We start from the raw sequence: 13,258 nt of genomic DNA on the forward strand, positions 1-13,258 counted from the left end.
CGCGAAATACTGAAATCCGACGTTTCGATTGGACCTCTAAATTAATATTCCCAACCATCAGCCTTGGAAAAAGGTATTATATTTAACTGGTCCTTATGACCAGTGACCCTTTAGATTATGAATTATTAAACTGGTCATTATGACCAGTGTCCCCCTAGCTTATGAATTATTAAACTGGTCTCGTGTAAAATGATCTAATGTTATTTTATAAGCCTAAAAAAAACCTATACATTTTTAGAAGTTAGATTATGTTGGTAACATTAATTTTAAACGTATTCAAAATACTTAACTTTATTTTATGAGTATCACAAGAATAATACTATATAGTACTACATGTATCTCATATAAGACCCTTGTAATTTAAAGTATTATCTCTCTCTACTCTAGGCCCCGTAGCTCCTGAGTCCTCGGTCCGTTACCGCGTAGCCTAACGTACTTCGACGAAAGCGAGACTAGAGGATTGCAAGTTTGAGGCTTTGAGGCCAGAGGGGGCTTCGACAGTTTGACTCATTCGAGGGATGCGAGCGAGGTACTCTGCAATGCCTCGACGTGCGACGGTAGTACGCGGTACATAGAAATCCGGTGAATAGGGAAATCAAAATTGATAGAAACTTTGAATTAATCTCCTATTATTTGATATTATTTCGAATTAATAAACTGGACACGGTGACCAGTGACCCCCCAAATTTTGAATAAATAAACTGGTCTGAGCAATTAATAAACTGGTATTTGACCACCGTTATTTCCAAGGCTGCCAACCATATGTGTTCCCAACTCAATGGTCCTAATAAAGTTTTTCGCCTTGAAGGTCTATCGGCCGAAGTACATAAAACTACTTTTTACTTTGTAAAGAGCCTCTCTCCGCTGCAGAACTTGGCCAATCCTCCATTCCCAGCTTATCCCAATTCACATGTGAACCTGAATCCACTTTTAGATTGATGTCCAAACTCAACTTGTCTCTAATTACTTATTAAACTCCCATTCCTTTGCCCCATCAGAACTCCCTCCATCCCGAAATGAGACTAACCTAACATCCTTTTTTGCCTATTAGCAATCTCAATGAAACCAAACATCTAGAGCAGCTTAGGGCCTTCCACCAACACGTGGTCTCAGTGGCTTCAGCATAAATTTTTGAAAGAAACAATTTTGACCACTTCAAAAACTGCAAAATGGTCTTTAATTTGTATTATTAAAATTTCATTTCACAATTGGAATCAATCGAAAGTTAGATTCATAAATTATTCTCTTATAATTGCATAAGATGTCACATCATTTAAATTTCTCTATTCACAACAAAAGAAGTAAACTATAGATTATATAACCCCTGGAAATTAAACTAAATAATTTATATTGGCAATGAAGTATTTAGGTCCCTATATGTGTTTTTGATATTGCCTTGTATTCTATAATATTGTTTTGTTAGCATAAATCGACTAATTGTTAAATGACAAAATATTTAATAATTTTTACAACACTGATTGAGCTTTACTAGGAAATAAAAATTATATAAATCTTTATAGGTAGATATGTGGTAGTAAATTTCCTTATAATAGAAGACAAAACTATTTTGACGTATCTCAGCTAATGTATTAAATCATGGTTGAATATCACATAGACATTTGATAGTAGAACTTTTGGCTTGATCGTTATGATGCGATCATGAACGTTATTTCCTTTGTCGGAGTTCTGTTTCTTTTCCTTCAAAGGCTGTTTTTTCATCATCACTCATAGGCGTCACATCACAAGAATCCGCTACTTATGAAATATCATTTCTAAATAAAAGTTCTATAACAAACAAAGTCTCATACCAGTGGCGTAGCCAGGGGGGGGGGGGGGGGGGGGGCACAGGGGGCCAAATCCTGGCTACTCCACTGTCTCATACCTTCTTCCTCTATAGTACTCATTGTTGGTATCCCTTGAGTAATATCAACTTCAAACACTCTGGAGTGAGAGGTCGGTTTAGAAAGACCCGATTTTGTTGACAGTTCAAGAGCATCTTTGGATTTTTTCTCCGGAGATCCAGTAAACTTGGAAATCAAATCAAACGAGTGCTTTGTTTTAAGTTTAGAAGGGGACACACTGACTGTCAGAGCTAAAATGAAAATATTCATTATCCTAATTTAGATAATTGACAATTATAAGGAATAGCCTGTACCTGATTGTTTTAGAGGAATAGGAGTTTTGAAATCCTTCTCCTTAAAAGGTTTGGACTTTTCTACAACGATATCTTCATAATCAGGATTACCTTGCCATTTGATGAAACGATACCAAGAGAAGAGGGCAATCATCAGTAGAAAATAAAAAATTGTAATGACTCCTACAGTTGTAGATAATCCAGGCCAGTAATACATAAAATACCTAGCAATTAAAAGTTCATAGTAAAATTTTAATTTTGTAAATTAAATAAAAGAAAACTTTTACCGAAGACCCGTAAAATGTGCGTGAATTTTAAGTGTAGCAGTGTAGACTTCCAAAACACGGCTGTGTATTTCTACTAGTGCTCCATATGCAGGTCTAAACTAAAGTACGTCAAAAAAATATATTTTAAAATTTATTTTTATTCTTGTTTGTCATAAAAAGTACTAACTGGATCTTCTTCAAAATGCTCAAAAAGGGAGATTGTTATAAGTTGTTTCTCTGAAGATGTTCCAGCCAAAAGGAAAGGTGAAAAGAAAAACGTGTACAAATACCTCAAAAGAGGTGATTTATAATGAAGTAAACCCTGAAATACATTAGAAAAAATCTCTTAAATGAACAAGAATTATTTTTTAAACATACTGATCTAAATGAGGTCTTGAGCATTCCTCCATCTTTGGCATAAAGCGATAGTTTAACCATAAACATCCCTACAGATTTCTTTTTTAATAATTAATAAATTAAATGAATCATAAAATTTACCTAATCGTCGGTTAACATCAGATTCTGGCATTTCCATATCCAGAGCAAATTTATAGGGCTGCCCTCTGGTCAGAAGCTTAGCATATGCAGAAAAAATATTTAATTTAATTATAAAATAAGCCCAAATTATTTATATACCTGATCATATCCTCTTTTAACTAGGGTAACATTTGCTGATGGAAAACTGCACATTGAGGACTGGCATGATGTACTAGTAAAAGATTGAAGAGAGTCTCTTCTATAAAAAAAAAAGTTAATAATATTAAATCTGAAATAAATAATGACAATATATCAGGAAAATTTACATTAAAATTGTCACAGGACCAAAGACAATGTGTCAGGATTGCTTAAGCCATCAGACATACAATATAATAAATTAAACCAACATTTTAGCACATAACAATAATGATAAATGAAATCATAATAAATAAAACTCACTTGAACTGGAGATAAACAGGTCTGGAATGTGCAACCGCAGGAATGTAAAGGTAATAAAATGTGCCATACAAGAAAACAGAAAGCCATAATAAAACTAATAGCGTAAATCCTACAACAACCAAGTTATTGAAAGTAGTGCGTAAACCAAGGAAGTATTTCATTTTTGTTATAATTGTTCATAGGAGAAATGGCAATTCCAAGTTCCAGTTTGAGTTATGTCTTGGTCGTCATTTAGTTCACTGCCTTGTTTAGTTCATAATAATTCCAGTTAGGCGAGATTTATCTTTATACTAAAATATCATAAATTTACAACAGTTTAACATCAACATTTTAATTAAAGACAAAGTTTGCGACACAAACGAGACATTTTCTTTGACATTAGGGTTGCCAACAACAAGCGATTCCGCGGACAAAATTTGGAAAACTAGCAGAATATTTCAAAGCAGTCCCGTATGCGACAGGTGACAGTACGGACATTCAATATATTGAATGTCCGTGGTGACAGGAAGCTAAATTTCAAGCATGGATTAAATAAGTAAAGGGAAGCTATTTATTTACACATGTTTCAATTACTAAATTTCCAGTACACGAAATTTCTAATTAACGAAATTTCCAGTATACTAAATTTCAATAGGCGCTTAAATAAAACATCTTCCCAGAAATTGTCAAGAAGTAATATTTCCGACAGCCAGGACTCATAAGTTACTATTTATATAGTGGTTGTCGAAATATTAGAAAGCTGAAAACTTTTCTCGAACATAACATCGGTTTTTTGCTAAGCCTTAACAAGTTAACATGCCAAAAAAAAGTTACCTGGTTAAAAGGACACACTTGTTGCATACCGTACTGCAAAAGTAATACGTTTAGTTCTAAAGGAATTAGTTTTCATCTTTTTCCGAAAGATAATTTCATACGAAATGAATGAACTCTGCCTCCGTGAGAAGCCTTAAAATTTCCCGGTAATATAAAAATATTCCGTATAATTTTAATTATTTATACCATAAGAGGATGATAATAATAATAATAATATTATCTTCTTATACTTAGTTTTAGTAACATTATATATTTTACCCTAAAATATATTATAGAAAATTAACATGTATGTTCCTTATACACGTGAGCCGATGCATTTCTTATCTGACGCAAAATTCTCATGAGGGCAAAAACGCGCCTCCAATTGGCTTAAATTTTACTTTTTGGCTAGCCATTCTAACCGTTTAACCAAAGATAATTTAAACTCGTACCCTAGATTCGAAATCACTCTCTCGCGCGTTGCCGATAGCGTTTACCCACTTCCCGCTAGAACTTAGAAAAAATTCGCTCCATGGTTTGCGCCTTACCGCAACCGATGGAGCCCGATTTTTCTGAGGTCACGTGCCGGAAAAGGGTAAACGCTTCTTAACAAAATCATCAATGGGAAAGCTCTCAGTATTCGAATCTAGGGTACGAGTTTAAATTATCTTTGGTTTAACCGACCGACCGGAAATAGTTCCTTCCCAGATGAATTTGGAGAGCGAGTATCTTTTATTGAAGCGTCCATTACAATAAATTTCAAGTTTCAAATTGTGAGCATTTCGAGTTGTGTCTACATGGTAAAACAAAACACCGAATTGTTAAGAATAGACGCTTCAATAAAACATCTTCAAGGAAATCGTCAACAAGCACTATATTAAAGGGGAACGGCCAAGGTTTTCCAAATATTTATTTATTTATTTGTACAAAGGGCTCCATAAGCCACATAGTGGGCTCATGGACTAACAAAACGTCGTAAGCCGCAAAATTTGCTCAGCGAACCGTCCTTACGTTTTGTTAGTCCATGGTGGGCTTCTCTTGGAGCATCGAAGGAATGAGTAATAAATCGAACATTTAAAAATAAAAAAGATATTAAATTTTTTGAAAATTGAGTAATATGATAAGGATAATTTGAGAAAATAAAACTTATGACTAGTGAAAAGCAATTTAAATTAATAGAGACATTTGTTAATAATCTGATACATGGCGGCGAAACGTGTGGTGATTGGGAATTGAAACTATGTCCTGTGGGAGAGAATTCTAGTCGTTAATGGCCCCGGAAGAAAAATGGTTTTGGCGCTGGGCAGAGGAAACCCTTGGTTTAGCCTTGGATTAACTTATTAGTTAATCCAAGGTTTAGCTAATTTTAGGGAGTGACCACGAGTAGAGGAGATATTTATGGAGAAAAAATCGGAAAAGTTCAGGGTTAAATTATTATGGAAAAAATCATAGAGTAAGCAGAGGTTGTTAACGCGATGACGAAGGTGGAAGGGTCAATATGAAGAAGGCGTAAGCGGGTGGGGGCAGGATGGCGAGAAAGTTTGGGAGATAACATTTTGAGCATTTTGGAGGGCAGTGAGGTCAGATAAAAGGGAGGGTTTCTAGATTGGAGAGCAATAATCTAAGTGGGGAAGAATAAGGGATTTGTAGAGAGTTGGATTATTTTGTGGGAACGAAAAAGGAGGTTGCGTCGGACGAGGGGCTGATCACTCCGCGTAATCGGTGTACAGAGCCGTACCTTTGACTGTACTAATGGGATTACGCGTAATCTTTGAAGTCCCTGCCTTTGGCAGTGCTAATCTAAGCGTAATCCGGTGTACAGACTTTCTAAGAGTGGTTAGCCCCTCGGCGTCGGATAATACCAGTGTTTGAGCGAATCTTTTTAGATACTTTATTGACATGGCTAGATAATTTTAAAGCAGGATCGACCAGTACACCAAGGTTCCGTTCGGATAACGTGGTTTTAATTGGGACGTCGTCAAGGTGTAGGACAGAACATTTGTCAGAGTTGAAAGAGAGACCCTTATACTATATCTGACTGTAGCCTAAGGCAATCAGCAGTAGTTTTAATACAAAAGTAAAGTTTGGTGTCATCAGCAAAGAGTGCAGTAAAGGCCTCATGAATAGCATCAGGGAGAGAGTTAATTAAAACATTGAAGAGAAGGGGCGCAAGAATAGATCCCTGAGGGACCCTGGATAGAATTTCGGACCAGTCAGATGCCTCGCCATGAACAACAACGCGCTGTTTGCGGTGGGAGAGGTAGGAACTGAGTCTTATTTCCGTATCAAAAGATTAACAAGACGTTCAATATACTAACACGTACCTTTTTTTGTCTTTGAAACGAAAAGTAACGCCAGGTGTTTGGGTTTGAATTTTCGCCGCCATCTTAGGGGCTGCCGCCAGCGCCCCTAACCCCGTATGAGCGATTTGCGAACTATCCTAACTTTTAAAATCGCGCAATTTAGGCTCAGGTCTCTTATAACTGGAACGCGCCGCGCGTACAAAACAATTTTTTTGCGTCTTCACTCTTCAGCAGCGCACGCTTTTTCGTTGTTTTTCTGTCTCACCGAATTTTCACCAGGTGTCGCGGCGGACGTGCACTTTTCGATTTTCCGAAATTTCACTATTTTATTAAAAATTAACCACTCAATATTTTTTGATGCGGTTTTCGCCATAATTTTAGTTTTTAATGGGCTATAGGGCCATCTAATTGGTTAAAGCTTGACCCTTCCCCTTTAACAGTCACTTTCAGGTCCTGCTTCTCGGCGATTTCCTTGACGGTTGTTTCACGAGCGTATCGCCCCCCCCCCCCCCCTTTTACAATCTCCCATGTGGCGGCCGCCATGGCCGTACTACCTATTTATTTATTTATTTATTCAAGAGAGAGCTGCTCAAAAAGCCAAAACTAGGCTTATATTAGAGCATCGGTAACAACGGCAGGAACAGGTACCTAACACAAAAAGAACAATAGATAGCAGGGGTACATTTCATACTTAAATAAAAACAGACAATTATGAATTAATAAAAAATCGAATTGAAACGGTTAACATGTATTTTTTTTGGTCCTTTTGTTTTTCTTTCTTTTTAACCTCGTAGGTAACCAGCAACTTTATTGCGAAAAGTAGTTTTATTAGAAATTGTTACTAGATCCGGGGGCAACGAATTCCAGTCGTGGATAACATCATTCTTAGGCAAAATAGTTGAGACGGTGGGAAGTGAGAACACGCGGAGGAGTTCACAGTAATAAAATCAGCGAAGTTAAGAGGTAAATCATTGTAAAACAAGTCATGAAGTAAACAAAGGTTATTGAGGCGATGACGAATATTAACAGGATCGATGTGTAGCTTTTGCAGACGAGTAGGGGCTGGGAGTTTAGATAGTTTATATATTTTTTTTTTTTTAAATAGAGCTAATACCCAAGGCACCACCTTCGACCACATAAGCAATGTTGCTTGTGCGTGATCAAGTAACAGGTGGCCGGGTTACAATGCGTAGGAGGGTGGTGGCAAGCCCTTCATGCCACGCGAGCCAACAGCTCCCTACACAAACTATTACCGTTAACCTCAGCAAGTTTTTATAAGAAGGGGAAACCGAAGATCTCGGGGGAAAACCCCTTATACCAGTGGGGAGAGAACTTACAAACTCTACGCAGAAGGAGTGGTTCCGGATTTTCACCCAGTGCCACTAGCTGGGATCGAACCCGGCTCCTCTTGCTGCGAGGCTAAAGTGCTAACCACTCAGCCACCCCACCTTCCTTGTTTGGAGAAGGAATTCTGCGCCTTTTGAAGGGTTAGAATATCAGTTTGAAAATGAGGTTTCCAAACCGGAGAACAGTAATCTATGTGGGGGAGAAAAAGGGAATTATAGAGCGTTTGGATTAATTTAGGAGAGCGAAAGAGGAGATTACGACGGATTATACCAGTATTTACTTTGTTAGCATGACTGGAAAACTTTAACCACGGATTGACCATGACGCCTAAATCTCTCTCAGAGAGAATTGGTTTGATAGGGCAACCAGATATAGAATAAACAGAGTTAGGGGTTTTTTCCTCGGTTTTTTCCTAAGTGTAAGACTGAACATTTGTCAGCGTTGAAAGTAAGGCCCTTTGATGTAGCCCACCCGACAACAGCAGTAAGATCAGACTGTAATTTTTGACAATCAAGGATTGAACGTATAGGCTGATACAGTTTGGTATCATCAGCAAACAGGGCTACAAAGCAGTCACGTACAGAATCGGGAAGGGAGTTTATAACTACGTTAAACAATAATGGGCCAAGGACCGAACCTTGTGGTACACCACAAGGCACATTTGACCAATCAGACGCCTCCTGCCTCCACTATTGAAATTTCTTTAGCCTTACGGGTCCCCTCCCCATGTAGTCAAGCTATCAATTCAACCACGAATATTCTCCGTGAAAGAATCTATTATGATACAGCTTTGAAAATTGATACACACGTACCTACATATTTTCCTAAAAATCCTACTTATATCGTTTTTAAAAACAAATTAACCAGTTTGTACCGAGATTACTTAGCTGTTTGAAAACCTTGGGATTTGAAATGTATCGTATATCGACCACTCTCGCGTAAAAATATGTAAAAACGGTTGTAGCTATAAAATTATTCTAACTCACGAGTTTTATCTATATCTCGATAAAATGGGATTAAGAGGGACAAAAGAGGGGGGGGCAGCTTTTCATGGGCATCGGTCAAATGGGGCGATCCAAAAGTCGTGAATATTTAGGTAAACATTGTCGCTATTGCGTGTGACGGTACTTTTGTGTTTGCGTTTTTCGCGTCTATAAGCACTTGGATTAATTAACGCATAGGGATATTCCGGTGTCGTTGAAATTCCCTTCGCTGGCGGAAAATCCTGTGCTAATGGCGCTCTATTGGGAAATGCGGCACACGTTTTTTCTACGTAAATTACGCCACCCGTTAATATATCTACTTTCAAATTGGACGCCAAAACTAGTTCAGAAAAAAAACGCCAGGTGCATTTTCTCGCCGCTAGAACGCCATTAGCATAGGTTTCCAGAATTTTGCTAAACCGGAATATAGAGTGATGTCGTCTCATACGATTTTGAAAACGTCACAGCTGTAGTGTTAATAGTGGCCGCCATGACAGTTACCGTTTTTTATCAATAGGAAAATTACAATGGTGACGTCGCAGGGTTTCAGACGACAACACTCTATGCCTATGCGATAATTAATCCAAGATAAGCATAACCGCGGAAAATTTAAAATGGTAAAAAATTGGGTTTTTTTGCACTGTAAAAACCGATTTCGGAAAGAAATAAAATGCACATTTCATAAGTAGGAAATATTATAGTAATTATCTTATACTAATCTCGGAATATAAGTGTTTTTCATTTTCAGCGAACTTCAAGATCATATGCAAGAAAACGAGAACTAAGACCATATTAGTGTTGTTAATTTTCCGGAAAAATTTCCAGAAAATTTTCCGAATTGCGAAAAATGTTCCCGAAATCGGAAAAATAAAAAATGGAAAAAAGAATTACTTTTTAAGGGTTTTTAATGTTTTTAACTTTTTATCGATATAAAATGTCTAATAACAGTAAACATAATACAAAACATTAATAGTGTTACATTGTCTAGAGGTTTAGTTTTACTTTTAGATTCAGAAAAATGAGGCGAAAATGGCGCTATATTTAAATTTGCAAACAATATTAGACTAATCATGGAATGAAAAGTTTTTTTATTTTTTTAGGAAAAATTAGTAAAATTTTTGACTTGGTCATTTTCCGACTTTCAGTTGGGAATGGGCCATCATCGCAATAGTTTAAATATAAAACTAATTATGTTATATGCCAAAGCTCACCTGATCAAAATTGCCAGAGACCAAAACCTGGAAATGAAAGCGAAAGCAATTAGACAAACTTTCTAAGCTTATTTTATTTCAATGCCAGTAAATTAAAAACGTTTATAAAAGTGGCTTATCTGTAATTTACGGTAATGTAGATTCTTGCGAACGTAATGATTTTCATAGTTGTTTAAGTAACTTATATAATGACATATGGCCCTTTAAGGTTTAGCTCTCATATTCTGACGAACTATGTCTCTGTCTTTTTCACTAACATCTGTAGTCTTCACAAATATAACTTTACAGAGTTAACTCGTCGCATTTCGACAATTACCAAAATAGTAGCCATAACTGAAACCTGGCTTACTTGTGATATCCCAGATAGTTAAATAAGTATTAAGCAATTCTCGCTTTATCGTCGGGACAGTAGCGGCGCTAAGGTTTTTTCACAAGTGGGCTTATTATTTTGTGGCCTCTAAGAATTTGGTGGCCCTTACAACTTCAGTGACCCCTTATAAGTATTCCAGAAAGCGAGAAGAGCCAGGTCGTTGTATTGTTGCGGCCCTCGTCCCTTTTACTGGACCCCCTACTGACCTTGTATCCGACCTGGAGGGGACACGTGCATGCCCGGATTATTTCCCTAAATTCGATTAAGCCCCTTACTTTTGTTTCTTTCATCCATTCAACTTTCTCTCACTTTCTGCTCCCTTCCTCTATATCGGTTTTTGGTCTACTCTGTTCTTGAGTAAACGAATTATTTTGAAAAAAAATTTCCAGTAAAACGTTTAGCAATAAAACAAATTTCCCTCTGGCTAAAGCCCACTTCAGCCCATCCTTAGCTCCGCTACTGCGTCGGGATCGCAACTATAGTCTAAGCAAGCGTGGGGGAGGCGTGGCTATCTATGTCTCAACTGATTACATTACCTCCGTCGTTCCACTTGCGAAAGTGTGCTAGAAGATACGTGGTCTGCTCTTTAACTAGAATTTGTTGCAGTTAAATGCCTTAATGATTCAGGCAGTCACTTAGTTTGCCTAATATATCGCTCCCCCACCTATTCCAACCACGAAGAAACTATGACTGTAATTAAAATGGCTCTGCGTTACTGCGCAGCTAACAACAATTGCAATTTGCTGTTATTAGGGGACTTTAACTACCCTGGCCTCAATTGAAATATTTACATGCCATCGAATCACTGTTCTGTCTTTGCTCGTACCTTCTTAGAGTGCATCAACGATTATAGTCTATTTCAGCATGTACTTGATGCTTCTCGGTTTGGTGGCCCAAGTGTGACATGCAATACCCTAGATTTAATTCTTACTCTGGAACCTGACCTGGTATTCGATTTGGATTATGGCTCTCCCATTGGACGAAGCGATCATGTAGTTGTACACTTTAAACTTACGTTCCCTGTTCGCCAACCATCTATTCCTCAACGATTATGTCGTAATTTCTTCAAGGGGAACTAAGAGGCATTTAACTCCTATCTCCTAGCCATCGACTGTATTGTACAGGCTATCAAGGACCTGTTATAAATTCGTTGACGTAAAATGCTACGGCACCGTCAACAACGGGTTAAATGTATCCCGTCAATAATGTGAACCAGATCGATTCATTCTTAAATTGGATGTCCGGGGCCTGAATATACGTGGCCTCGGTAGTCCAATGATAGTGGCGTTGGGACGGTAGCCCAGAGGTCGTAGGTTCGATTCCTGCCCGAGGTGATATGATTTTTCTCAGTCACTCTGGTATGGAACAATACGCAGAGGTATTCCTTGGTTTAAATGAAACTTCTAAATGTAGTTATACAGTTTAAACTTACGTTCCCCGTTCTATTCCCAACGTTTATGTCGTAATTTCTTCAAGGGGAACTACGAGGCATTAAACTCCTATCTCCTAGCCATCGGATACATTTTCGTCAAATAATATTGACCTTGTTTGGAACTCATTTAAAAGTGTACTCCTCTGCGGTATACACTCTTTTTCGCGGTCTTTTCGACCCCTATTTTTGGCCGCCCGCTAGTCGGCCATTACCTTTGGTCCCAGGATATGGAGAATGGGGGTTAAGGGGGGTAAACTCAAGATGAACGCGCCCAGCAAAATTCCAAAAAAAAGAGTCTATTGAGAAATTCGTTCCCTTTCTACCTCTCCGAGGGGACTTTGTACCCTAGGAGGGATTATATAACCACCGTGTCTGTCTGTCTGTCTGTCTGTGGGTCAGGCCTTGCTGATGTGTCCTCTAACGTGTCTCCTGCTCCTACCGTGGATGCTCTAACAGTTCCTAGTCAAATAGCGGGAGATAGGTGACGTCATTCTCTCTGGTGACATTAAATTATTGGCAGAACCACTCTTTGAGCTCTGATTGGCTGAGATCTGGCTATCGTCTGCCACGGCGTTTGGCCCATTTGCCAGTTACACGGCAGCATTCTAGTTACCTATGAGATTTCTATGGTCGTACGTTCGAGCTTTCATGAATGTTTGCTTAGTCTGTTATGAAGCCAAAGGCGGGGCGGCGAAGAGAAAGCCAGCGCGGGACGGAGAGAGAAACTGCTGCCTTTCCCCTTTTTTGTGTTTTTGCTTAGTCAGTAAGGGTACCAAAGGTGGGGCGGCGAACCGGGCGAAGACACAGGCGGCACGGTACAGAGAGAAACCGGGACTGCCTTTCGCTTTGTTACTGGTGGTGGTTTGACCTAGGAGGCATCCTAGGACTAACGAAGTATGGAAATTATTAGTCCATAATTAATACTCTTGCTCTGTATTCCATTAGGCACAGTAATTGTAACAGTGCCATTGAAGACCAAAATTTTGCTTTATTAAAATGAATAAAGGTAGAAAGAAAATTAAGCTCTATGGGTTTGGAATGAAGACTTTAATGGTTAAATTAATTGTGATAATATTTACGAGCATTTTAATTTACCCGATCACGATTATATATGAAAATATGTAAACTTTGATACTGTAGTTCGATTACTGACTGTCTCTTTTATAATTACCATAAAAATTTTATAGGCTTTGCCTGGTTAGGTGCCATTTATTTTCGAATATAATATGGAGAAATAAAGAGAGATTAAAGAACATAAATGTAAACGAGGGGAGGGGGATAGATCGGCGGAGGGGTCCGGGTCCAGTGGACTCTCTTAAAAATATACACTATTTACAAGTCTGGATCCGATGGCAATCAGATTGGAACTTTGGAAGCGTGACGTCAAAACCGGAAATTGGAAAACCCCGTACAACAACTTTTTTTTAATCCGATGCTAAGCGCTGAGGCTTTTTTTGGGTTGTTGTGTACGGAACCCATAGACG

The 13,258-nt window shown here is 38.2% G+C and overlaps 1 protein-coding gene across 3 annotated transcripts; it reads right to left on the reverse strand.

The window, feature by feature from the left end:
- Positions 1 to 1,429: 1,429 nt before the first annotated feature.
- Seipin (lipid droplet biogenesis associated protein seipin) lies at positions 1,430 to 3,729 on the reverse strand. Of its 3 annotated transcripts, none has more exons than XM_090181159.1 (9): positions 3,337 to 3,729; positions 3,037 to 3,109; positions 2,899 to 2,974; positions 2,779 to 2,846; positions 2,588 to 2,722; positions 2,422 to 2,519; positions 2,156 to 2,358; positions 1,883 to 2,092; positions 1,430 to 1,755 (listed from the first exon to the last, which is right to left on the reverse strand). In XM_090181159.1, exons 1-9 carry the CDS (start codon positions 3,495 to 3,497, stop codon positions 1,667 to 1,669), a joined length of 1,113 nt encoding a protein of 370 aa, XP_090037285.1. In that variant the 5' UTR covers positions 3,498 to 3,729; the 3' UTR covers positions 1,430 to 1,666. The 3 variants fall into 3 exon arrangements, with proteins under 3 accessions (XP_090037285.1, XP_090037283.1, XP_090037284.1); XM_090181157.1 differs by having other exon boundaries at positions 3,037 to 3,136; XM_090181158.1 differs by having other exon boundaries at positions 1,430 to 1,752; positions 3,037 to 3,136; positions 3,337 to 3,724.
- Between the last annotated feature and the right edge of the window lie 9,529 nt (positions 3,730 to 13,258).

This window comes from Leiobunum rupestre, chromosome 7 (genome assembly GCF_980474605.1).
Source record: "Leiobunum rupestre chromosome 7, qqLeiRupe1.1.hap1, whole genome shotgun sequence".
Taxonomy (NCBI): Eukaryota; Metazoa; Arthropoda; class Arachnida; order Opiliones; family Sclerosomatidae; genus Leiobunum; species Leiobunum rupestre.